Source organism: Molossus molossus, unplaced genomic scaffold (assembly GCF_014108415.1).
Source record: "Molossus molossus isolate mMolMol1 unplaced genomic scaffold, mMolMol1.p scaffold_m16_p_20, whole genome shotgun sequence".
NCBI lineage: Eukaryota > Metazoa > Chordata > Mammalia > Chiroptera > Molossidae > Molossus > Molossus molossus.
In genome coordinates, this window is record NW_023425356.1 from 39,832,436 (window position 1) to 39,855,817 (window position 23,382).

Below are 23,382 nucleotides of genomic sequence, written 5' to 3' on the forward strand. Positions count from 1 at the left end.
AGAATATTCTTCCGCACAGGCTTACTTTATTACAAAACATGTAATTCTGGAACAGTGTGGCTGTCTCAACAGTTTTCCTTGAGTTCGCTCAGTCCCCTCAGATTTTACATCTTCCTTTATCCTCCCAAATGTCCTGTGTTACATGTGCCAATGGGTTCACAGCTATCGCTCATTCCTAGCATATCGTTTGAAACAACAAAAGAGATCAATGCCGTCTGTAGTATTGTGTGTAATGCCTTAGCCAAAGTGTGTGTGCGTGCACATGTGCACGTGTGTGCGTGTGTGTGCGTGTGTGTGTGTCTGTCTGTCTGAATAATAAAGGTTAGGACAAGAAGTTAAAGGGAAAACAAAATGTTCTCTCTAAAAAATAAAATATTATCATAAATAAAATCTCCAGTGCCAAACCCAACTTTCAAGAATAAATACATTTTATCTGATAAAAAGTTGAAAACTAATTCTACTGTATTACTTACTTGGTTGAAAATAAAAGGAACCTCTTTCTTCTCTCCTACTTTCATAGAAGATATGGGAAATGTTGCTGTCCCCAGAGTTTCATCCATGACATAATTAGCATCCATTAATGTGATCTATAGAGAAAAAAAAAATAGAGCACACATTTAAGTTACCCTTGGAGCTCTGAAAATTATATCTAAAATCACCACCACATTAAAAAAATTAAAGTTCTCAAATGACATGTAATTTGACATGTAAATAACATTTGAGATCTTCAATATTCAGCTTGGTAACAATACTTTATTTTTTTCTGAATATTATATTTTCAACTAAAATAATAATTTTTTTTTTCATTTCCCTAATTGACCTGCTCATTATTGTGTGTTCAAAATGGAAAGTTATCCCCTCTTGGGGGAAATGCTATTTTGGAATATGAGAAAGAAATTACTGTAGAAAAACTGCAACTTTTTGTGATTTATTTTACCTTATTTTTTTTAAATATATTTTTTATTGATTTTTTTTAGAGAGAGAGGAAGGGAGAGAGAGAAACATCGACTGGCTGCCTCCTGCACGCCCCCTACTGGGGATCAAGCCTGCAACCTGGGCATGTGTCCTGACCAGGAATCAAACTGGGACCTCTCAGTCCATGGCACGACACTCAATCCACTGTGTCACGCCAGCCGGGCTATTTTACCTTATTTGAAAGGTAATTGAAAATACTTTTATTTTGTTTTATTTAGATCCTCTTTGTAATAGAAAATGTTTTCTCCAAAGCCCACAGGGAGGATAAAAGGGTCTTCCCAGCCCTACCTCCCTTCCACATTTCCTGTTGGATGCCCATATAACTTGGGGGGCACCACCTAGAGGCTGGTCTCCCGTGCTGCCCCGCTGAACGCCACGGCATCTCACTGAGAACCAAGGAGGTAAGGGGACAAACCCAAGCGTCAACCTCTAATGAATGATTAGCAAAGGATTCACTCACCTCCAAAACATTTTCCTGATTAGGATCCAAAATAAACTCGAAGGCCTCATTCCACACTGGGTTTATGTCGTTATTGAAGTGTCTTGTCCTCTTCCTGCTGTCAGGGGTGGAGGAGATGAAAAGTTCCACGTAGGGATCCGGAGTGTCAACTGCAGGCATTGAATGTGAGGGGGAAGGGAAATGCCCGTCATCATTCCTGATTTGTTCTTATTACTGTCAGGTTATGCTCAACGAGTCTGCAGTAATGTATCCCAATGTCCAACACAGGATAATACAGAACAGAAGAACATCATATACTTTTTATATAGTATGTCTCTGCCCTCCACAACAGTCTCCAGAGAGGGACTCGTTTTTAGGTGATTTATTCAGAATTCCTCTGACCGCTTACAACGCAAGTTCACCACAGTCAACATCTTAGTCCAACTACTAGACTTAAATTGAGTACAGACACTCAACAAGGCAACAGACCCCGAACACGGAAAATACTGATCACTCTCTATTGGTTTCAATGAACCCTTCATCATCTTACAGCACTGCACACACTGGATGCTAAGGGTGAAATTATAATCTGTCTTTTCCGACAAGACCAACAACTTGAGGGCAAGGACCAAGTCTTGCTCACCTTTGTATCTTCAGAACCTAGCAACTGTCACAATATTTGTCTCCTAACTTAAGGAATCACATTTTCTCTTTCATTCATTCTTTCCCACGTGGCCATTATAACTCATAACCACAAAAACCAGTAACTGGGTGACTGCTAGGATCTCTGCTGAGCACCTTCCACACACTAGTCTCATTCCAATCTCACTATAGCACTAGAAGGTAAGTTCTTTGTTTTAGTGTGAGGCAACAGGAACTGAGAGGCTAAGCAATCTGTCCAACATCACACAGCTAGTTAGGTATCAGAGCAAGACCTGACTATAAGGTTCATTCTCTTAATGACACCATGCTCCCAAGTGCTAAAGATGAGATAATGAGATATGGATCGCTATGGAAAAAGAAGCTGACTCAGAGTTTTAGAGAAGAGAACAGGAAGGGGTTAGGGAGAGAGAGAGGTGCAGAGACTCCTACAAAAAGATGCAAAAATTGAAAACCAAAGAAAAGCAAAATTAATAGTTCTGATTCATGATTGGTTTTCCAAGAAAACTTTTTAAAAAGTATACATGGTCCTTCAACAATTGTTGTTTGGTTATCAAACGATATAATGAATGTCCTTGGCTTCATTTTTAAACATAGACAGATAGACATCAAGTTCTGTTATGCAGCCATTATATTTTTTAAGTGTGCTTTTGTACTGGAATGTGGGAATATCTGCAAATGAGGTATAAGCATTTAGGGAAGTTTTTAATTTAATTTTCCCGATTGGAGCTTATGCAGCTGAGTCTCAAAAGCAAGAGTGCAATACCAATGCCCAGGGTGCTGGTTCGAATACGGACCCTGACCTCATCTCCTATAGTCCAGTCAGCAGGTCTGCAGGGGGGCTGGGATCTGCACTCTTAAACAAATACTCTAGCTGATACTGATGTAGGTCACCTTCTGTTCACACTTTTGATACCCTATTTTAGAGAAAGGAAATATGTAGTTATTGAAATTGTATTTATTTTTATTGAGATACAATTGACAAGTACATTGTGTAAATGTAAGGTGTGCAATGCGTTGGTCTGATATATTTATATAATGCAATGTCTAACTCAGTGCTGTGCAGTGGTCCCCTTATCTGTGGTTTTGCTTTCCACAGTTTCAGTTACCCCCCACCCCCCACCCACCCCCGTTAACTGCAATCTAAAACTACTAAATAAAAATTTCCGGCCCTGGCCGGTTTGGCTCAGCGGTTAGAGCGCCCGCCTGCGGTCCGGAGAGACCCGGGTTCGGTTCCCGCTAAGGGCATGTACCTCGGTTGCAGTTTGTCCCCGGCCCTGATTGGTCGTGCGGGTGGCAGCCACTCGATGTGTCCCTTTCACATCGATGTTTCCCTCTCTCTCTCTTCCTCTCTCTCCCTCCCACTCTATCTGTACAAAAAATGGAAAAATGTCCTCGGGTGAGGATAAAAAAAAAAAAAATTTGAAAAAAAAAAATTTCCGGAAATAACCAATTTATCAGTTTTCAATTGCACGCCATTCTGAATAGTGTGATGACATCTCACGCTGTCCCACCCCAGCACACCCGAGGCGTGAATCATCCCTCTGTTCAGCATAGTCACAGCGTGTAAGCTCCTGCCACTTAGTCACTTAGTAGCCCCTGGTTATAAGATTGACTGTCATGGGATTGCAATGCTCGTGTTCAAATAGCCCTTATTTTATTTAAAATGGACCCAAAGAGAAAAAGTAATGAAGCTGGCAATTAGAAGCTTTAAAGTGTTTGCTTTAAGAGAAAAGGTATGTATAAGAACCCTATAGTATATATAGGGTTCAGTACTATCCGCTGCTTTCAGGCACCTGCTGGGGTTCTTGGAACATGTCCCCCAAGGAAAACGGAGGACTACTCTATCTCTCAACAAGACCATGGGAGACAAACTAGAAAACACAAAGACTGAGCAAGAAGCATGGCAACAGTCATGGGCCAAAGAAGAGAAAGACTCTCCCCACCCCCTCAACCAGGAGATGGCGGCACCTTGTCCTTACCCATGCTTCTGCCATGCCTCCATGCTCAGGCTGCCAACTAGAAATAAACCCACATGTTGAGAATAGCAGGTGGGAGAAGATCATAAAGAAAAATATGTTTCCTCTTTTAGTAGAAGTGAATGTGTGATTTTAAAGAGAATATTCAATTGGCACTTGACATGTACAAAAATGTAGTTCATCATCCCCTTGAGCTGGTTCTTTCCAATGCTCCTTTGTATCCATTTCCCTGCATTATTAGAAAAAAATATTAAAAACCAATCAAAAAACAAAAAGTGTGTGGGAAAGGGTGGCATGAAGATGGTAAATGCCATTTACTCATTCGACAAATAGTTGAGCTCCTCCTGTACACCGGGAACTGCTCATAGAGAACAGTTTGGCAAGGATTGGGAGCCCAACAGAAAACTGCACAATGAATTATGGAAGCGAGTCAAATGCCAATAGCTTAATTTTATAGACAAGGGTAAATGAAAGACAAGTAGATACATTAAGCCAGTGACTAGTAACTCAGTCACCCAGATTATTAAACACAAACCAAGTCAGACCGAAGCTGGAGGGACTCCCTTTTGAGGTTTGGTCTTCATGTGACTCTTGGAAGAGGCGAAGGGAGAGATTTTCTTGGACCAAACAAGAAAGAGAAAGCAGAAAGTGAAGGTCCTTGGGGGGAACCGGAAAGAAAAGAATGCCCAGGTTGGAGTGGCATAAGCCACCCAGTGATATAACCCTCTTCCCGGCCATCCTGGACTCTCAGTGAGTCATGGGCTCTGAATGCCAACGCTGTGTTTATGTCAAAACATCCACGGACCGTTCTTTTAAAAACTGAAATCCTGTTCAAAGCTGTCACTTTGGACTCTTATTTTTACTTTTAAATCAGGTCAAAATTTGAGTACTGGTATTTCTCGTTTCTCCTGTTGCTTCATTAGCAAGAGACTTCAGAGGAGGATGTGAACGGGTGCTGGGCAGGGAAACACCTTGACAGCAGCGAACTCGGATCCTGCAGCCTGCATCACTGCTCACCATGCACCCCGAGAAACATCTGTGCAGTGGGAGACTCTGCAGGGTGCAATGAAGTTTTTTTTATCCTCACCCGTGGACACTTTTGCATTCATCTTCAGACAGAGCAAGAAGGAGAGACGGAGAGAGAAACATCGATGTGAGAGAGACACATCGACTGGCTGCCACCCACAGGGCCCCAACTGGGGCCGGGGCCAAACTGCAACCGAGGTACGTGCCCTTAGCGGGAACCAAACCCGGCTCTCTCTGGTCCGTGGGCTGATGCTCTAACCGCTGAGTCAAACCGGCCAGGGCTGCAATGAAGTTTTAAGATGCTAGTTTAAAATTGGATTATGATCATCACACCGCTCACTCTCTTTGTATAATCAAGCACCTTCGCATGACTTCACAAAGCCATGAAATGAGTACATGGGAGAAAAACAATTTTTTTTCTTTTCCTACATTTGACTTTTCCTTCCTGCATTTCTAGGAACTTCTCTAAACCATTGGGCTAAGTTCTGCTGTCAAAATGGATTGCTTTCCCTTTTCAAAACTTTCCCATGTTACCCCGCCAGCGAAGGTGCTTGATTATACAAAGAGAGAGAGCGGTGTGATGATCATAATCCAATTTTAAACTAGCATCTCAAAACTTTATTGCAGCCCTGGCCGGTTTGGCTCCGCGGTTAGAGCATCGGCCCGCGGACCAGAGAGACCCGGGTTCGGTTCCTGCTAAGGGCACATACCTTGGTTGCAGTTTGGCCCCGGCCCCAGTTGGGGTCCTGTGGGTGGCAGCCAGTCGATGTGTTTCTCTCACATCGATGTTTCTCTCTCCGTCTCTCCTTCTTGCTCTGTCTGAAGATGAATGCAAAAATGTCCTCGGGTGAGGATAAAAAAAAAGAAAAATCAACAGCCTAACTGGCCTTTTGTCCTGGAGATATTCTGCTCACAGACTAGATTAAGCAAACCCAGTAATTCACTTCTGTTTTCTCTCCAACCATTAAATACATTTTCAAGTGGCCACATGGAAACAAACCCAAGAATCAAGTTCATGTGGGCGTGTTAGTTGGAAGTCTGTTCGAGGTGGTGGGCTGATAGTCAAGCTTTCTGCTTCACTTACCATCTGAGCAAAATTAAAGAGTCATTTGTTGAAAGAAATGCCTCTGACTATTATTCTCAAATGTGATCGCTCCGGTGAAACAGTTATGATTTAGTGATCGTGGTAATTGTATGGAGAACTTGAAGCTTCTAAACGGAATGGTTTAAAAACTCAAAGCTTCTATGATTGCCTCCTTTCCACTCTCCCTGCATTGGGCTCGCTGAGGTGCCGGCAGACGCCCCAGGAGAGGGATGGCTGCCGTACTACCCACGTATAACTTTCAACAACAGTTCAGTTCCTCTGTAATACGAAGTTTTCATTGCAGGATAAGATACTTGCATTAAAGTTAAAAGACTAAGATTGTACAGTTCGTTGAATTTTCATAAACTGAACTCACCCAGGATACTACCACCCAAACTAAGATAGAGTTCATGACCAGCACTCCAGAGGGTGAACACTACCTTGTCATTTATCACCATAGACTATTTTTACCTGTTTTGTTTTCTTTCAAATCTTTACAGAAATAGAATCAATATATATTCCTGGGTCGGGTTTCTTTTGCTCACTATTAAGCTTGTGAAACTAATCCATTCTGACATGTGTAGAGTAATATATTCACTACTATAGATGCAAACTGTTCCACTGTGTGAATATTCCATAAACTGTTTATCCATTCCGCTGCTAAAAGACATTTGGATTGTTTCCAGTCTGGGCTATTACCAATGGGCCTATTATGAACATTCTTGTACATGGCTTCTGGTGCACATATATGTTGTGAAATTTCTAAGAATGGAACTACTTGGACATAAAATGGTTATGCTACTGTGCACCTGATGTGAATAGTCACCTGCCCAACGGTTAATGTTGTCAGTGTGGTCATTTTGAACATCTGGTGGGTGTGAAATGATATCTCAGTGTGGATTTAATTCACACACCTTCAGGACTATATGAGGTCAGTACTTCTTCATATGTTTCTAATGGTCAGTTGGATCCTCCCTTGAGTGAAGGGCATACTCAAGTCTTTTGTTTATTTTTTTTTCCTGTTGGTTACCTGTTTTTCATATTGATTTATAGAGAGATTTACATATTCTGGATATGAGTCCTTTGACAGACACATCTATTGCAAACATGCTTTCCCAAGCTGGGGTTTATTTTTTCACTGTGTCCTTTAAGAAAAATAAATGCCTAATTTTAATATAATCCAATGTATGTATCCCTCTGTTTCCTTTTGATTCATGCTTTGTTGTCTTTCAAGAAAGTTTGAGCGATTCAGTGTCACAAAAGAGTTTTAATTGATTTCTTCAAAAATCTTTCTGACCTTTAGATCTAAAATCGTTTCCTGGGAATACTGCTTTTAAACTTTGCGCTGCAATATAGACTTCTCATTAACCAAACTGGTGTACAAGAGCAGTCTGTTTCTGGACTTCTATTGGTCTACTAGTCCATTAGTCTATTCACTGAGGCTGCACCAACAACGCACTGTTTTAATCACCACAGTTTTATAATAAACTTTTTTTTGAGCGAGAGAGAGAGATAAAAACATTGATGTAAGAGAGAAACATCGATCGGCTGCCTCCTGCACGCCCCCTACTGTGGGTCGAGCCCAAAACCCGGGCACGTGCCCTGACCGGGAATCAAACTGGGACCTCTCAGTCCATGGGCTTCTACCTGCTCCACTCTCAGTTTTTTTGTTTTGAATGTGTCTTTTTTTTCTCTGGATGCTTTTCAGAATTTTTTTCTTTGTCTTTAGTTTTCAGCAGTTTTACTACAATATGCATAAGATTGGTATTTTTTTGTATTGATGCTTGGGTTCCCAGGATAACTACATATACAGCTTGATATAGTTTATCAGTTACAAAAAAAATCTCAGCCTTTATATCTTCCAATATTTGTATCCTTTGACCAATGTCTCCCCACCCTCCCCAACCCCAGTTCCCGGCAATCACCAACCCCTTTGGTAACTTCAATGTAAAATTCAATGAGCTTTATCCCAATGTTCCCTTTATTTAGCGTGTATGCAACGCCCTTGTGCAATTCTCTCCTTTCGTGCCCCACAGGATTCCGTGAACCCCCGCTTGTCTAGATGTTTCCTCGTTGTATCTTCTGTCTTTCATCATTAAAACTCCCTCCCTCCCTCCAGTTACTAAATTCTGGACCTTCTCTTCCTAGCTCTTCCAAGTCTCTACTGGAAACTCTCAAAAAAGAAGCAAATCCTTACAAAAACGTAATGCTCGTATAGGCAAAAGCAATTTGGAAAGGAATTATCGCGGCTCTGTAGAGAGTCTTACACACTCAGCGTGCCCCCCTCAGGTCACAGGGCAACAGCAGTGCCGCAGTCTAAGGAGACCCAGGTCCCTGAAGCCCCTTGTCCTCCGGTTTAAGTGGCAGCATCGGGCAGGCCTTCGTTTCCTCGGGGCTGCAGGGAGGAGGCTGCATAAACACAGGAATACGAGATTCTTGATTCCAGGTCCATATACAATCTGATGCTGAGTAACACATGTGAAAAGGTTATCTTTTATAACCATTCCGAATCAGTTCCGGGTTTCCTCTAGCTCCCCTTTGGCTCTGGCTTGTACGGAAAATATTGTCACATCTGTGAGCCCCACCTAGACTCTGCCATCTTCCCTTGAAAGCCTTAAGCACACCGTCTGGCTGGTGTGGCTCCGTGGCTGAGCGTCGACCCAGGCACCAAGAGGTCGCCGGTTTGATTCCCGGGCAGGGCGCATGCCCAGGCTGTAGGCCTGATCCCCAGTGGGGGGCATGCAGGAGGCGGCCGATCAATGTTCTCTCTCATCGATGTTTCTCTCTCTCCCTCTCCCTTCCTCTCTCTCTAAAAAATCAATAAAGGGGGGGGGAGCCTTAAAAATATCTCATATACCTAGTTATACCTTGAAAATCTCTCAAACAAATGTATTTTTCCCCATCTTCCTTTCCCTAAATGTACAACAAAAGAAAAACAAAGCAAACCCCTCCCCCCCAAAATACTAAAAGTAAAACGTGTATTTTTCCCTGCCTTTTCTGTTTTACTTAATGGCACCATCATTTCCAGCTGCCATGGCTAGAAACATGACAGCTGTTGTGTTTTCCTCGTCGCTCCTACGTTCGCACTGTCTCCAAGGTGTATCCGTGCCCCTCCGACAGGCGCCTCGCATCTGGCTCCTCGGTTCCTCTCGAAGCATCGGGGCCCCATTTCACGAAGCCATTCCTCACCTGGCCGGCCAGTCATCTCGTGGTTGCCCTTTCCCGCCATCCAGCCTCCACAACTGTCTGTGAAACACACTCGGACCTGCCCTGCCTCTGAAGGCAGGCTGGCACACGCAGAGAAAGGCCTAGAAGGACTCCCGCCCCCAGAGCCCAGGCCACTTCCAGGAGCCGAGCCTCCCGCGCCAGGCCCTGGAAGGCCACTCCCCAGGTCAGCCCGTGGGCAGCAGTGTCTCCGGAGCTCACGTTCCGAACACCGCACAGTCATCTGGAGGCAGAAGCATTTGTTCTGCCCAAGCGAACATTGCTTCGCTTTTACTTGAACGTATCTATGTTTTCTTTTGACCTCTGAGCTGGTAACAAAACATTATTCGAGTCGTGTCCTTGTCCTAAGAATATCCCAGATAAGGGTCCGAAGCCTGTACCCTTAAAGGAGGAGCAGAAGGACATGTTCCCGCTCTGCTTTCCTTATCGGGTTCCTACATCCCGAGTCCACTAGTCATTCTGTTTGCTTATCTGGTAAAATCGGCCATTGTACATTCTATTCCATGGGGGCCTCATCTATGGACATCTGCATATAATAAAAAGAATGGCACAGAAGGCCTCATTTTGCAGAAGCTGAGACCCAGGGCATTTAGCATTTAGAAACCGAGTTAGGTCATTTAGAGACAGTCTTTTAACTTAGTCTTTCTGAAGCCAAATTCCTTGCTCTTTCATAGGTACCAACACCAAGAACTCTTCCTATTTTTGCCTCTGTTACACTATAAACTCCATGATGGCAGGAACCACGTCTTCCCCATTTACTACTGTGTCCAAGAGTCTAGCACAGAGCCTGAAACAGTGGAGGAACATAATAATATTAAATAATGGGTGACGGGCCAGCCCTGAGCGACACTGCAGGAGACGTGACCTTTATCACAGGTGCAGCAATACCCCTCCGTAACTTTGTTTTACTCCCGGGTAACCTGTCTCAACCTTCCTGGGGCTCCGTCCCACCCCTTCTATTTGCCTTTTAATACATATCGATGCCAGTCATTTCTCCCAAGCACGTTTGCATTTAAGCTTCATTTCCAAATAATAAAGGCTAAATACAATTTCTGAATCCTCGAATTCCAGTTTGCCTCCCTTAATCACTCCAGGAAATGGGCAAGAGTGCCAAGGGGCTCGTCTACAGGTGGCAACCCTGCTCCCTGCAGACCAGGCACAGAACTGGAATTGTTACGGCTCCAGATGCTGCCGGGCAGCCCTGCAAATTGCTGGAAAAACAGAAGCCGGAAAAGCTGGTGAAGAATCCTGTGGTTTGAGTAAAAAGAACGTTGGCGGTGATTCTGCATATACTGGACAGAGAAGAGCAGAGCCCTTATAACCATGACAGCATGGTCTGGGAACTCAAATAATCGTAGGATGCTCTTCCCATTTGAAAGTACAGAGCAGTTTTATCAACGCTAATTTGAAATCTTTTTATCAAGCAGTGTCTCTAATCTAAACGCTGTGTTAGTTTTCCTTCCTCTCACAACCTCAGATCTCGGTTAGTGCTTTCTCAGTCACATGTCTCCTTTAGTAAAGGGACATGAAACTCTCAGAATGCACCGCGAGCCAGATGGATGGGAGGGACACAGTCCTATATCATTTACTCTCCATTGGCTTGGTACATTGCATACTAACCACTGACTTAGCACATGAACGAGGTGGGCTATCTCTTGGCATATAGTAAAAAAATGACTTATTGTTAAAAATATTGATATTCAAGCCTGGCTGGTGTGGCTCAGTAGTTGAGCATAGACCCATGCTCCTAGAGGTTACCAGTTCGATTCCCAGGTCAGGGCATATGCCTAGGTTGTGGGCCCGATCCCATGGGGGGATGGGTAGGAGGCAACCAATCAATGTTCTCTCTCATCAATGTTTCTATCCCTCTCTCCCTCTGCCTTCCTCTCTCTCTAAAAATCAGCAAACTATTCTTTAAAAATCAAAAATTCTAAAAGTAAACTACATAACATTCTAAATCAATGAGGGACAGATGTGCCTTCCTAACACATTTCATTTCCCTGCTACGTAGAAAGTAAATAGAAGATATAAGATGAGAGATAAATGTGTGTTCTGGAACATTTTACTCAGTTTATAATTATCTTTTATAAAAAGCTCACTGGGAAATTATTTCACTATATTTAGAATTTTGAAAATCTAGGGTGGATACTCAAAAACATTCCAAAAATATTAGTAAACCAGAACTCATGTTCAAACATATCCTAAGGGCTGACGCTAGGGAAATATTTGATTCAGAAAAGATATGCTCCTAACTTACAGGCAGCTAGCTCTGAGCACTTAGCATACCTGTAGGACCTCGGGGAGGGCGAGGTCAGCCCTACCCTCCACCTACTCTCGTGATGATCGGGGACTCAGAGTCCAAATGAATGAGATTTAGAAAAATCACGGAAGGTGAGATTTCCTGGGCCCGAGTAATGGGGCGACTCTCCATTTCACACACTGCGATGTGTTAACCCTTAGAGTCATTGCTCCAGAGGACAGCTAAGACATACAAAGCAATCCAGTGCGATAAGAGAAATCGAATACTTTCCAGTATTGATCCTTGACAGCTAGTGTATATGCGAATATGTAGTAAAAAATCAATTTGCAAAGGAACCGTCATGTTTATTTCAAATCACCTTACAGATAAAGCAAAGCAAGCCTGGTGTCGCGATTCCCTAGTCCGCTTGCAGACTCATCCTTGGCTACGCGTCACTGAAGGGAAGCGAACCCCCAGCGTGTTTCTCGTTCCTCAAGACCACCGGATGGCACAAACCCGCAGTTCTTCTTGAACCCCCACAGAGGTCAGGTGGTCCAGAACATTTTAAAATCTCTGGTTCCATTTGAATCACCCGGTGTCTGTACTTAGATCCCCTGACAGTACGTGAAAGGTGACCATTTACGCTTCTGTTTTGGAGGGCAGCCCTGTCCGCAACAATGAGCATGTATGTAAACTTGACACGGTCACCCCCCTGCACACCACAGGGGTGCCCCGCTCACCCGAAGCTCTCTGCAGGGGAGCGGAGAAGACTCCCCGATGCTACTGTTCAGTTAAAAACACAGCACCTAGCCCTGGCCAGTTTGGTTAGAGCGTCGGCCTGCGGTCCAGAGAGACCCGGGTTCAGTTCCCGCTAAGGGCACCTACCTCGGTTGCAGTTTGTCCCCGGCACTGGTTGGGTTGTGCGGGTGGTGACCACTCAATGTGTCCCTTTCACGTTGATGTTTCTCTCTCTCTCCCTCCCGCTCTAGCTGAACAAAAAATGAAAAAATGTCCTCAGGTGAGGATAAAAAACAAATAAACAAAAAAAAAACACAGCACCTAGAATTACCCTGCCTGGGTCCCAGTTACATCTCAAATATCACAAAATCAAAAATCAGTAAGAGGGAGAATTGAGGCATATTAAAATATTTATGGAGGATCTCTTTGAGGGAAATAACAGATTTGTGAATGTGCGTGCATTTATCCCATGCACGGTGACCTTTGAAACAGTAAGCGTATATTTCCTGTTCTTTTCATTGCTTGCCATCCAGTATAACCATAATTATAGCACAGAAGACTTCATAATTTCATAATGCATTTGTTTATTTCTATTATTCTTCTCAGTGATCATGTATCAATCATTATTAAGGTCATTGATCCTCTATAAGAATTTTAAAAATAAAAACATTAAGTTGTTTATAGCCATTTCACTTAAAAGAGTAAAATCAGCAAAAATCAAGGCCCTCTGGTGTTCACATGCACCTTAATTAACATTTAAGAAGCACTGTTGGCCCTGGCTGGTTTGCTCAGTGGTTAGAGCGTTGGCCCACCAACCAAAGAGTCGATTCCAGTCAAGGGCATATACCTGGGCTGCAGTTCAGTTCCCGGCCCTGGTCAGGGTCGTGTAGGAGGCAACCACTCGATGTGTCTCTCTCATGTCACTGTTTCTCTCTTTCTCTCTCTCTCTCTCTCTCTCTCTCTCTCCCCTCCCCCCTCACACTCTATCTGAAGATAAATGGAAAAATATCCTTGAGTGAGGATAAAAATTTTTTTTAAAAGAAGCACTGGTTGGGAAGATTAGTTCAGCCTCAGACCTGCAAATGGTCCATCCATTAAAAAATTAGGAAGTTGATACAGATCTTGTTACGAGTTTATCTGAAACAAAACATCATTTACACACAGACACAGACATTATGAAAAATAGGAGCTGAAGTTTCATTTTCAAGAAAATCTTAAAACAACACCTTAAGACATTAAGCAATACGACCTCATAAAAATGGGTTTAAATACAGTGAGTTCATTGTTCCCCTAAGTGTATTTATTTTTTTCTCATAGTTAAAATGTTGGCATTAAACTCTGCTGTCTCCCAAATACCTAAGAAAAGCAGATCCATCGGCAATCCTACAACTGTCCTTAGCAGTCCTAATGTTTGTGATGCAAATTTTGTAAAGACAAAGAGGTTGGTGTCCAATGAGACCAGACAAGAATCCTCAGCATGTGTGCATAATTAGGCTATTACACATACCTATCGAGGGATGCTATTTTATCGTTTCAGAAACACCCTGGTATTCACTGTCTGATTTCATCTTAGGGAAGGAGGCATGAGAACCTAGTTTTGAATTCTGAGACCACTCTCCATTATCAGACATGATCTGTTTTCCCCAACACTTTTTACAAAGAGCAGAAACTCAGCTAGGAGACTCTGCAGGGTGTCAGCTGTTTCATTTGGTTATAAAATGAGGTCTGTGACCATGGGTGAGTGTTCCATTTCATATGTGCACAAAGAAAACTTTATCACCAAGTGACATTTTACTGCCACCAAGGTCATTCTGCAAACACATGTCTTCTGTTACAAGAGGAACGGAACCGTAGGGAACACAGGGTTTACGACGCATCCACTCGGTGCGTTGTACTCAGCATGAGGCTGACCTGCTCTGGGCTCCATGTTACCTCTGCAACTACTTCCCACAGATTCAGGAGTGAGAGTTAGGTTAATGCAGCCAGAGTAATGCAAACTACCTATTTTAAAAATAAGACTATGGTGCCCTGGCTGGTTTGGCTCATCCGTTAGAGTATCTGCCCAAAGACCAAGGGTTGAGGGTTCAATTCCCATTCCCACTCAAGGGTACACATCTGGGTTGCAGGTTCAATTCCCCGCCCAGGCAGGGTCTTCCAGAAGGCAACCTGTCTATGTGTCTCTCTCACATCGATGTTTCTCCCCCGCCTTTTTTCCTTCCACTCTATCTAAAAATCAATGGAAAAACATCCTCGGGTAAGGATCAACAAAATAAATAAATAAATGACTATGGTGAGTCAGGTGCAAATTTGAACTTCAAACTGCCTTTTTTTTTAATCCTCACCTGAGGATTTTTTCATTCTTCTTCAGACAGGGTGGGAGGGAGAGAGAGAGAGAAACATCGATGTGAGAGAGACAGACACATTAATTGGTTGCCTCTCACACGATCCCAAGCAGGGCCGGGGACTAACCATAACCGAGGGACGTGCCCTTGACCGGAATCGAACCTGCAACTCTTTGGTCCAAGGCCTGACGCTCTAACCGCTGAGCCAAACAAGGCAGGGCCAGACTACCTTTTTATATGGCATGGACCTAAGCACACACGAAAGGGTTGGCACTGGGCACTGGGGGTAAGTGATCACTCGAGCACACGGAGAAGAGCACCTTCGCCGGGGAAGGTGCTGCCTATTCTTGGACGGCCTGGGGCCTCAGGTGAAAACAAGGAAATGAGGGAGATGTTAGGATGGAAACATGAGCTCTGACCCCTCCATACATAGCTCATGGGGAGCTGCTGATTTCAGTGTGATTTCAGTTTTAGCAATGCGGTATGGTATTTCCAAATGAAGCTAGTTAGAATAGGATTTATCAAGGCACAAAATAAAAAATAGATATGCTCTTACTGTTATCTGTAAAAACAAAACAAAACAAACCAACCAACCAACAAAAAAACAGCACACAAGCAGATCTAGGTATCTTACCAGGAAACAGTTACTTGAATTATGTATCACCCTTGAGAAAGCCCCCACAGGCAAAGTTGAAAAACCCAATACTAATGCCATTCTTCTTTACCAACATGTAAAACTTCATGAAAAACTTGGTTTTCTTTTTTAGATATGTTTTTATTGATTTTTTAGAGAGAGAGGAAGGTAGAGAGAGATAGGAACATCGTTGTGAGAGAGAAACATCGATCAGCTGCCTCCTGCACGCCCCCTACTGGGGATCGAGCCTGCAACCCGGGCATGTGCCCTGACCAGGAATGGAACTGGGACCTCTCAGTCCATGGGACAGTGCTCAATACACTAAGCCACATGGGCTGGGTGGAAATTTGCCTTTTTAAGTAAATGCAGACACTATCAACAACAAAAGAAATTGAAGGTTTCTGTTATCTTGGTCTTCACAGATCTGGGACATTTTGTATAGTTCTATCTTTGTCTGTCTTTAAAGAACTTTTATATCCAAACATTCCCCAATTCAGCTGACTTGGTAATTTGTATAAATCAAGCTCACTCAGCAATATCATCATAACACCTCCAAGAAAAGGTAGAGCTAATGCCTGACTCTTTTCTCACTATAACCTCCTCCGACTTCTCAAAACTCAAGTATTTGCACCGTATACTGTCCTTTCAGTTTTTCATACTAATCTTTTTTTTATTATTGTCACCAATCTTATCACTGAATTCATTACTCTAAGACTCTCCTTTGTTCTTTATTCTTATCTCTTCCTGACTTCCTGCACACTCATTAAGGTGATACAGATGGTTGGCAATAATTCTTTCTCCTCGTCCAAAAAAAAAAACAAAGTATGTGGTAATGTAAATGAAATGAAATCAAGTTACAAATGCTGAATAAAAAATTCAACAGAACGTGATAGCACTATCCTTTCTCCTACAGCGATCAACCCCCAGTGGCTGCTCCTTCCATGGGTCCTTCACCTTGAAAGGCAAGGTTCCAGAGATCAAGGGTCTTTGCCTGAGTTGTGTACACTGTGGGGAGCCAGCGTGTACCTGCTCCCTGTTTTATGAGATGAATTAGTATCCCCTGCTCATTTTTAAGTATTTTTCCAATGTTGGCTCAAACAGGTTTAAAATGACACTTGTCGCATTACTCCCTCCCCTGGGCTAATTGCAAGACTCCAAGGCCAAGTGCCTGCAGCCCGTGGGGAAGACGTTGAGAAGAGAGATCCACGCCAGCTGAAGGAGACCACAGCGTGCAGAACCTGACCGGCGACCGGGCTCATCTGAGCAGAGTAACACCTGCTGTCCCTGCACGGCGGTGCTCTGCACTGATGGAAAGGCTTGCTTTCGTAAGAGAAACTGTATCTTCTTTTCTTCAAATCAAGGCAGTAACTTGCCAGGCGCCTGTCTGACAAGTTACCACCATAGCCTTAGTTGAATTAAGGATAGCTTTTTAGCCCTGGCCGAGTTGCTAAATGGTTAGAGTGTCAGCCCTCAGCCCTCGGACCAGAGAGTCCCAATTCGGTTCCCGCCAAGGGCACGTTACCTCGGTTGCAGTTTGTACCCGGCCCCGGTTGGGGTCATGTGGGTGGCAGCCACTCTATGTGTCTCTCTCACAAGGATGCTTCTCTCTCCCTCTCTTCTGCCCACTCTATCCACTCTGGTTGGTGTGGCTCAGTTGGCTGAAGGTTGCCAGTTTGATTCCTGTGCAGGGCACATGCCCAGGTTGTGCGTTTGATCCCCGGTGTAGGGGGTGTGTAGGAGGCAGCCAGTCCATGTTTCACTCTAACATCAATGTTTCTCTCTCTAAAAGTCAATAAAAATATTTAAAAAGAATGGCTATTCTGCCCCGGCCAGGTGGCTCAGTTGGTTGAAGCGTCGACCCCTACACCAAAGCTTGTGGGTTCGATTTCTGTTCAGGGCACACATTCCTAGGTTGCAGGTTCGATCACCAATCAGGGTGCATATGGGAGGCAACTGATTGATGTTCTCTCTTACATGGATGTTTCTCTCACACTCTCTCCCCCTTTCTCTCTCTCTAAAAAAAAAAAAAAAAAGATACCAGTTTTGAAATATGACTTCTGATGTGGCTTCTCTTCCCCAGGAGCCTTTCTTCCAGTGAACTCTCATTTTAATAATGACAACGCAAAGAATCATAAAAAGAAAAAGAAGAACTTAAGAAGAACATTAGCAAAGGAGTGATTAAATAGGTTAGACTGAAGTATGGAATAAAATTTAGAATATCAGCCTCTGGTCCAGACTACGTTTGAAGAAATTGTGCTTGTTCCCTTCAGCTCTCATGAAAATCACTGTCCAACCAAACGCTTGCCATTAAATTGTATCTCCTGTTCACCTCTTTGCTCCTCTGATATTTACCAGCTTCTGGGACACACTTCTTCATTCCCTGGAGTCTTGAGCACAGAGCTCACTTTCTTCTGATCTTAGTATTTAACATCCTTCTATTGGCCCATGTCATCATGATTTCAACAAGCTCAAGTCCCTCCTAGTCTTCCAAATAAGAAGTATATTCCACATTCTCCTCCAATACATTTAACAGACGATGGCCAAAACAAACACTTTTTCAATGGAGATCCAACCACGTGATTCATGACTCAAACGCCGTCAGATTCTTCCCATTGCACCTCTGATAAAATCTCAGTCTTCACCTTTGTCATATTCGTTCGTACGTGCGCTCACGACCTTGCTGCCTATTTTCTGACAGCCCTGGACGTGTTCTCATTCCTGACAGGCACTCTGCCCATCTCTGCTCTGAGCAGGCTGTTGTCTCTGGGACGTGACCCTGTCACCCACATGCTCCTCCTTCAAGTACCAGTTTAAATATCACCTCGGCAGGAAGCCTCCCCTGATTCCCAGATGGACACACTGAATTCTCTGTTCTTTCTCCAAGACCTGCTCTGAAGGGTAAACTGCTATTCCCAGGTTTAGATCCCCATAATCTGCAGCTTTACCAAATTCATCACCATTCTGTGTAGCCACCTTTCTCTGTGATCCCAGCTCAGTGACCCCCAGCCGGCCGAGTGGTCGGATTAACCTGGACACTGCTTTCCAGAGACAGCACAGAGAAGGGTACCGCCAACTTAACCCAGCATTATTCTCAGGCCCTGGTTCACATCATTCCAAAGTCCTACACTGATTTCTGCGACTATGTCCACAACGACAAAGAACGAGAGAAACGGCATCTTTTTAAATCCTCCAGTCTCAATACCTCACAGAGGAGGCTTGTTCGAAGTCGCCTTGTTACTCTTTCCAGAAGAGAGTCAACTAGAGCTCCTGTGAATTCCAAAGATCGGTATGTCATAAGCCAGTCGTTCTGTCTGACTGCAAGTAATCTCCATGTCTGTGCAGGTGGAACGCGATTCCCACAGACAGGAGAGCCACGGAGAACTGTCCCAAACATCACCATTCAGAGATCGAGAAAAAGACAGCCACCCCTAACGAAGAGACAGCCCCGGCTTACCGAGGAACTCCAGCAACGCTTAAACAGGAAAGTCAATAAAGGCACTTACGTAGGTCACCAAAGGCGCCCTTTGTCACTTTGAAGGCCCGTACCACCACCACCGTGAACTTGTGGGAATACTGATGCTCCACCTGGAAAGAAAACGACAGTGAATTGAAAATAAACTTCCAGCCAGGGAATCCAAGTGAATTGGTCTCATTGTCTCCTAGAGACTAATTAGAAATATCCCAGTGGGAAGGAAGTCACATGCATACCAGAAACATCCTATGATCCCAGGACTGCGCCTTTCCTGACACTCTCCTCTCTCTCATCACAGAATTAGTGAGGAGAGTAGATCGCGCTGTCAAGTGTCACTACGGCTCGACTGTTAGGACGTCTCTGCTGTCAGGTTTACCAAGGGCTTGGGGGAAAATGTAAATCAGAACTGCAGTCTTTCTAGGAGCACAATCAGGCTTTGTGCTGGATGACTAAGCCCTGCCTTAGAAGAGCGAGGTCAGAGATGTTTGCATTATTAAAGTTTGTTTGTTTTCATCGTTACTGTTGAATGAAAGTCTTTTTTGGCAAGACACTCCCAGAGCAGTTCTCAAAATCCTCTGGACCCAAGGCAATAGCAGGTAACTACTTACATTAACTTTAATACATGTATTATAAACCATCTGCAGCAATGTTAAAAGTTTCTATTAGCCTAATGGCTTGCATGTACACCATAATGTTAACAGGTAGAAGACTTGATTAAACACCTAACTAGAAATTAGTTATCTAATAACTCAGTCAACAAAACAGAATGGGGAAGCAGGAACTCCCATAGTTCTCTGAGTAACTTAAATGATTATAATTCTTTATCTAAAGCTCAAGCGTTTTTGTTTCATCTTAGAAGAGGTTCACATGCATGAACTACTTTTACTGTTTTCAATTTTAAGAGACTTGCTTAACTGGTTAAAAAGGCCATGACTGACTAAAAGGAAGCTAAAATACTGATAATACTGAGAAGTGAATAATAACAGTCTGATAACAAACAGGCAGAAAAAGACTATAAAAAACAGAAAGTCATAAAGACCAGTATTAGTGGGATCAAAGTTTTACAGCATTCAACACTTTCTGAAGATATCACTCTATCGAGAGAGTAATTAACATCCAGATTCATAATGTAGCAACGAGACGAAGTGAAGTCATGAATAATGAGCATATTTGTTTGTAAAGGCGGAGAAGCATATACAATCTTCCAGGAGAAATACCTTCTGTATTTAGAAGACCTCTGAGTAGCCAAAATTTTGTGCTACGTAAATGAAAGTATCATCATGAAGAAACATGAATCCTTTTTCCTAAAGTGTGTGGCCTTATAACTACAGCTAAAAATCACATGCATGTACTCCTCCCACCAAAAAAATAGAGAGAATCCACTTTTATAGCTGGAGACTCCAGAAATGGACAGATGCAGAAGGCAAGAAATCATTAAGGACATAGCTGAACTCAACAGCACCATCAATCAACCAGATATCATTGCCATCTGTAGACTGTTTCATCCAGCAACGGCGGAATACACATCCTTCTTAAGCTCACATGGAACAATCATACAGCATGTAACTCTCAGACCACAGAGGCATTAAACTAGAAGCCGGGAACGGAATGATAGCTGGGAAATCACAAAGTACTCAGACATTAAATAATACACTTCTAAATAACACACGTCAAAAAATAAGTCTCAGGAGAAGTTTTAAAATATTTGGAAGTAAATAAAAATGAAACTTCAACTTATCAAAATTTGGGGGATTCAGTGAATGTAGTGCTTAGAGGGAAATTTACAGTATTAAATTATATATACATAAAGAAGATCTAAAATCAATAATCTAAGTGTCTACTTTAGGACACTAGGAAAAGGACAACTTAAGACCAAAGTAAGCAGAAGAAAAATAGTAAAAATTAGAGCTGAAATGAATAAAATTGACAACAGGAAATCAATAAAGAAAAATCAACGAAACCAAAAGTTGGTTCTTTGAAAAGATGAATGAAATTCATAAGCCTCTAGCCAAGTAAACACGAAAAAAAGATAGAGACCACAAGTTACAAATATAATTAAATGAGGGAAGTTCACTACAGTTCCTATGGACATTAAAAAAGGATAATAAAGGAATCTTGTGAACAACTCTAAGTCCACAATTCGATAACTTGGATTAAATGAAGCAACTTATTCAAAGATACAATCTTCCAAAAGTCACATAAGTAGCAGGACAATCAAAAGAGGCCTATATCTATAAAGAAATTAAATCAATATTTAACCTTCCAAAACAGAACGCACCAGGCCCAGATGGATTCACTGGTAAATTCTACAAACACTTAAGGAAGAAATAACACCAATACTCTATAATCTCTTCCAAAAGATAGAAGCAGAGGAAATAGTTCCTAATTCATTCTATAAAGCCAGCATTACCCTGATAATAAAATCAGACAGAGGCATTATAAGAAAAGGAAACTACAGACCAGTATCTCTCATAAACATAGATGTAAAAATTCTCAACAAATATTATGAAATAAAACCCAACACTATATAAAAGAAATGATAACCACAATCAATCAAGTAGGATTTATCGCAGGTTTGCAAGACTGGTTCTGCATTCAAAATCAATTAATGTAGTTCATCACATCAACCAGCTAAGGAAAAAAATCACATGATCATGTTAATTGAGGCATAAAAATTATTTAACAAAATTCAACACCTATTCATGATAAAAACTCCTAGCGGATTAGAAATAGATGGGAACTTTCTCAACTTGAAAAGGAATAGCTATAACAAGCCTGTAACTAATATAATAGTTAATGGTATAAAACTAAAAGCTTTGTCAGGAACAAGACAAAGATATCCCCTCTAACCATTCCTGTTTAGCATTGTACGAGATGTCTAAGCTAATACAATAAGATAAGAAATGGAAATAAAATAGATACAGACTGTGAAGAAATAAAGTTGTCATTCACAGATGACATAATTGTCTGTGTAGAGAATGAAATTGAATTTATTTTTTAAAACTTTTGGAGTTAATTAATAATTATAGCAAGGTTGTAGAATGTAAGGTTAATATGCAAAAGTAAATCTCTTTTCCATATACAAAAAAATGAACAAATGGAATTTGAAATTAAAAACAATATAATTTACATTAGCACACACCCTAAAAATGAAATATTTATGTATAAATCTTTAAAAAATGTAAAAGTTCTGTGAGGAAAATGACAAAATTCTAATGAATGAAGGCAATGAGGATCTAAATAAATAAAGAGGCATTCTATGTTCATGAATAAAAGACTGAATATTGTCAAGATATTAGTCCTTCCCAACTTGATCTATAGATTCAATGCCATCCCAATCAAAATCTCAGCAGGTTATTTTGTGGATATCAACAAACTGATTCTACAGTTAATACAGAAAGGCAAAAGATCCAGAATAGCCAACACAATATTAAGAAAAAGACCAAAGTCAGAGGACTAATGCTTCTTGACTTCAAGAATTATTATAAGGCTACTGTAATCAAAACAGTATGATATTGGTTAAATAATACACAAATAGATCAATGAAATGGAGTAGAGAGCCCAAAAATAGAATGACACAAATATGGTCAACTGATCTTTGACAAAGACGCAAAGTACCATACAATGGAGAAAACATAGTCTTTTTAACAAGTGATGCTGGAACAACTAGACATTCACATGCAAATGATAGAGAGATAGATAGATGATAGATAGATAGATAGATAGATAGATAGATAGATAGATAGATAGATAGATTCTAGACAAATTATACCTGGGCTTGGAAGAAAATAATTTGATATTCTTGAAACCCAATTTAGGGATTAGCTTTTTCCACTAAAGAGAATTCAGTAATAATTGTTATATGTCATAGCACACCATCTCAAATCACTTATGATCCTTTTCCATTTCCTAGGACTTCTAATTACACATGGGTTTTCAAATGCCAAAAAACTCCCTTGTAACATAAAAATTATTAATAATATTCTTATCTATCATTTAACATAATTTTTGAAACTGCTGCAAATATAATCATGTCAGATGTTTATAATAACATGTACAGAGAAAGATATTATTATAAGGATTCATTGAGTATAAACCATGTGTTAGACATACTAGTAGATGCAAATTCTTATTTAATTTTCCCACAAACCCTATAAAGCAGATGTTATTTTTTATATTTAAAGATGAGCTGTGCTGACTAAACTGAGATTCTGAGTGGTTAATTTCTCAGTATCTCATAAATAGTAAAAATTAAATTTGAATTAGAATCCAGTCTTGCTGTCCCCAAGGTTTTATTCTTTCTACATTCCTTTACTTGCACACAGAATAATAATACAAATACCAGTACTTTTAATAGTAAAAAAAAAAAAAAAGTAAGGTTGTTTCCATTTATTAAAGTGGTATAGAAAGTTACAATCTATTCTATTATATCTGTAGTTGATCTAAACTCCCTCTATTAATTGGGTTATTTCATCTAGCATTCAGCTCTACATTTTAATTTGCTTTTATTTCTCTCAGCTTCAATTCTGTCTTCTTAACTATAATGACTAAAATACTTGCCTACTGTTC

At 41.6% G+C, this 23,382-nt stretch overlaps 1 protein-coding gene across 3 annotated transcripts in view; it reads right to left on the reverse strand.

Annotated features, from left to right (window-relative positions):
• PLA2G4A (phospholipase A2 group IVA) overlaps positions 1 to 23,382 on the reverse strand; it is a 136,762-nt gene that overhangs the window by 81,240 nt on the left and 32,140 nt on the right. For 2 of the 3 annotated variants that reach the window (XM_036273762.1, XM_036273763.1), the window contains exons 3-5: positions 18,845 to 18,926; positions 1,436 to 1,584; positions 474 to 587 (exon numbers count right to left, since the gene is read on the reverse strand). In XM_036273762.1, the coding sequence (XP_036129655.1) occupies positions 474 to 587; positions 1,436 to 1,584; positions 18,845 to 18,926 (345 nt within the window). Of the gene's footprint in view, positions 1 to 473; positions 588 to 1,435; positions 1,585 to 18,844; positions 18,927 to 19,049; positions 19,340 to 23,382 lie in introns of those variants that run through there. The other variant, XM_036273764.1, reaches the window with a different exon arrangement.